At 44.3% G+C, this 2,784-nt stretch overlaps 1 protein-coding gene across 1 annotated transcript in view; it reads left to right on the top strand.

Moving 5' to 3' along the window:
• The first annotated feature begins 1,496 nt into the window (after positions 1–1,496).
• LOC116833163 (solute carrier organic anion transporter family member 5A1-like) overlaps positions 1,497–2,784 on the top strand; it is a 22,221-nt gene continuing 20,933 nt past the window's right edge. Inside the window, exon 1 of the mRNA XM_075062030.1 lies at positions 1,497–1,526. Coding sequence (XP_074918131.1) covers positions 1,497–1,526 — 30 coding nt within the window. The remainder of the gene's footprint in view (positions 1,527–2,784) is intronic.

The following is a 2,784-nucleotide window of genomic DNA, read 5'->3' as shown; positions in this document are numbered from 1 at the left end:
CCCCTAGCAAGCCTGTCAAACAGATAGTGACTTGGTGCTGTGCTATAGAGGGTGAGTCTGTGAGGGAATGGAGAAGCAAGAACTTCTTTATGCAGCCAGATGTTGAGGGGTCAAGTCGAAAAAACCCACCATAATTTGTCGAGGTAGGTCAATTAATGTAAATGGGGAGATTCAGACTTTTGTATCTTCATGGCAGTTCCTCCTCTCTCATCATCATTTTAAAGTTACAGGCAGTAACCCAGAGGTAAAACACTGTAATATTGTCACAGGTCAGGGCAACTGCTCAGCTTGGGGGGTCTGAGTATGAGGGAGATCCAGATACACATGGGCTGGGTGGATGGGGGAGCGGTCCCCTGTTCATTGACCCCTCCCCCCTGCTTCCTGACCCCATTGCTCCTCAGCTGCGGAGGGGAGAGGGAGGGGTCACTCTACAGGGAGCTGCTCCCCCATCCACCCAGCCTTTTCAAATAAATCTGTCTCGCAAAAAAATTAAATCGTTATATCTTATACGTACTCATTAATAAGGAAGAGCGAGGTAAGTGTCTGTTCCTTTTATCCTCTTAACTCTTCCAAGAAGTGTCTAATTTAAATTGATATGACAAAGGCTTTTTATGATAAAGACTTTTTTTTTTTAAACTTTGTTTCTCTATACCAGGGGTTGGCAACCTTTCAGAAGTGATGTGCCGAGTCTTCATTTATTCACTCTAATTTAAAGTTCCGCATGCCAGTAATATATTTTAATGTTTTTAGAAGGTCTCTTTCTATAAGTCTATAATATATAACTAAACTATTGTTGTATGTAAAGTAAGTAAGGTTTTTAAAATGTTTAAGAAGCTTCAATTAAAATTAAATTAAAATGCAGAGCCCCCCGGACTGGTGGCCAGGACCCGGACAGTGTGAGAGCCACTGAAAATCAGCTCACGTGCCGCCTTCGGCAGGCGTGCCATAGGTTGCCTACCCCTGCTCTGTACTCACTGTTTATAATCCTCTTTCCACCTTTGCTTTCATTCAGTGATTTCTGGTAGTCATCTCTGAAAGCTAGTCCCATTTTGTAATTTCTACATATCACACACCATTTCGTCATCTAACATTACACACATGTTGTTGACACAATTGCAGCACCTCATAATACAAAATAACATTGTTGCATTGACTGTTGACCTTCTCTTGGCATTGGTGAAGACCAGGTGTTCATGTTGATATTATTAGCTCTCCCAGCTGCTTTCATTCCAGTCAGTGGTGAAGTGTTGACATGACTGCAGTCTGTGCTGGGAATGGACAAGGCCACTCTTCGGTGGCTTTGTGCCCTTGTTGCTGACAGCTCCCAGAGGATAGTGTTGGGCCCTTGCTCTTCTACCTGGAGAGTTCTAGTAGGTTACCACAATGATCTGCTCTGGTTTTCCTTCCTAAGACAGTTAATAACTAGATGTGGGTCGAAGTGTTTTTCAGTATGCTGGTGACACCCAGCTTTATAGCTGTATCTTGCCCAACGCAGAATGTGGCCAAGTGTTTTTCCCAGTGTTCTGGTAAGAATGAGACATGGCTGAAGTAGACTCAGTCTGGATAAGACTGAAGTGAGTATGGTGGTTGGGGGAGCAACTGGATGAGTTGAAGGAGGCTATATCAGCCCCCACTCTGATCGAAGGCGTTTGGCCATCAATTGTAACCACAGTTGACATTTTGGTGGGGTCTACATTTAACTAATCCAACAGCAGCATTGACTTGGACTGCTTTTTCTCTTTCCATCTGTCTAAGAAGCTGCGACCTTTCCTTTCGGATGTGGTCTGTGCTATTGCCATCTGCTCCTCGATCACTTCTAGAATGGGCTGCAACAATGGACTCTAGTGGGACTACACATTAAATCCATTAGGACAGTTAAACAGATGCACAGCGGGATAGCTTGCTTGTTCAGTGTAATCTCCTGCCAAGAGCATGTGATGCCAGTGCTCTGGGATCTGCTGGCTGCCTGTTGGCTTCAGGGTGGAATTTAAAGTGTTGGTTCTGACATTTAAAGATCTAAATGGCCTAGGATCTGCCTGTCAGAGATTGTCTCTCTCCCTGTGCCATTCTGCTGCAGCTGAGATTGGCTGGGGCTTCTGTGGCAGATAAGTGATGTTGCTGCTAGCACAATGCTTAATCATAGAATAGAATATCAGGGTTGGAAGGAACCTCAGGAGGTCATCTAGTCCAACCACCTACTCAAAGCAGGACCAATCCCCAGACATATTTTTGCCCCAGATCCCTAAATGGCCCCCTCAAGGATTGAACTCACAACCCTGGGTTTAGCAGGCCAATGCTTTCTCTGTGTGTTCCTCAGTTCTGGCATCCACTCCCCTCCTACTCAACCCCCCACCCATTCCCAAAACAATCTGTTGACCTTCAGGGCACAGAGCAAAATCCTTTGTTTAAGAGAGGTTTTTAGGGAGGGCTAAGGCAGTTGAGGCTTTTTTGGGAACGTGCTGGGTTGGGAGATTAAGATTTCCATGGAGTATTGTGTCCAGTTCTGGGTGCACATTTCAGAAAAGATGTGGACAAATTGTAGAAAGTCCAAAGAGCAACATAATTGATTAAAGGTCTAGAGAACATGATCTGTGAGGAAAGACTGAAAAAATTGAGCTTGTTTAGTCTGGAGAAGAGAAGATTGAGAGGGGACATAACAGTTTTCAAGTACATAAAAGGTTGTTACAAGGAGGAGGGAGAAAAATTCTTAGTCTTAACCTCTGAGGATAGGACAAGAAGCTTAAAGGCTTAAATTGCAGCAAGGGTGGTTTAGATTGGACATTA

Source organism: Chelonoidis abingdonii, chromosome 2 (genome assembly GCF_003597395.2).
Source record: "Chelonoidis abingdonii isolate Lonesome George chromosome 2, CheloAbing_2.0, whole genome shotgun sequence".
Classification (NCBI taxonomy): domain Eukaryota; kingdom Metazoa; phylum Chordata; order Testudines; family Testudinidae; genus Chelonoidis; species Chelonoidis abingdonii.
The sequence above is the reverse complement of the archived record's forward strand: the minus strand, read 5'-3'. Positions and strand labels throughout refer to the sequence as shown.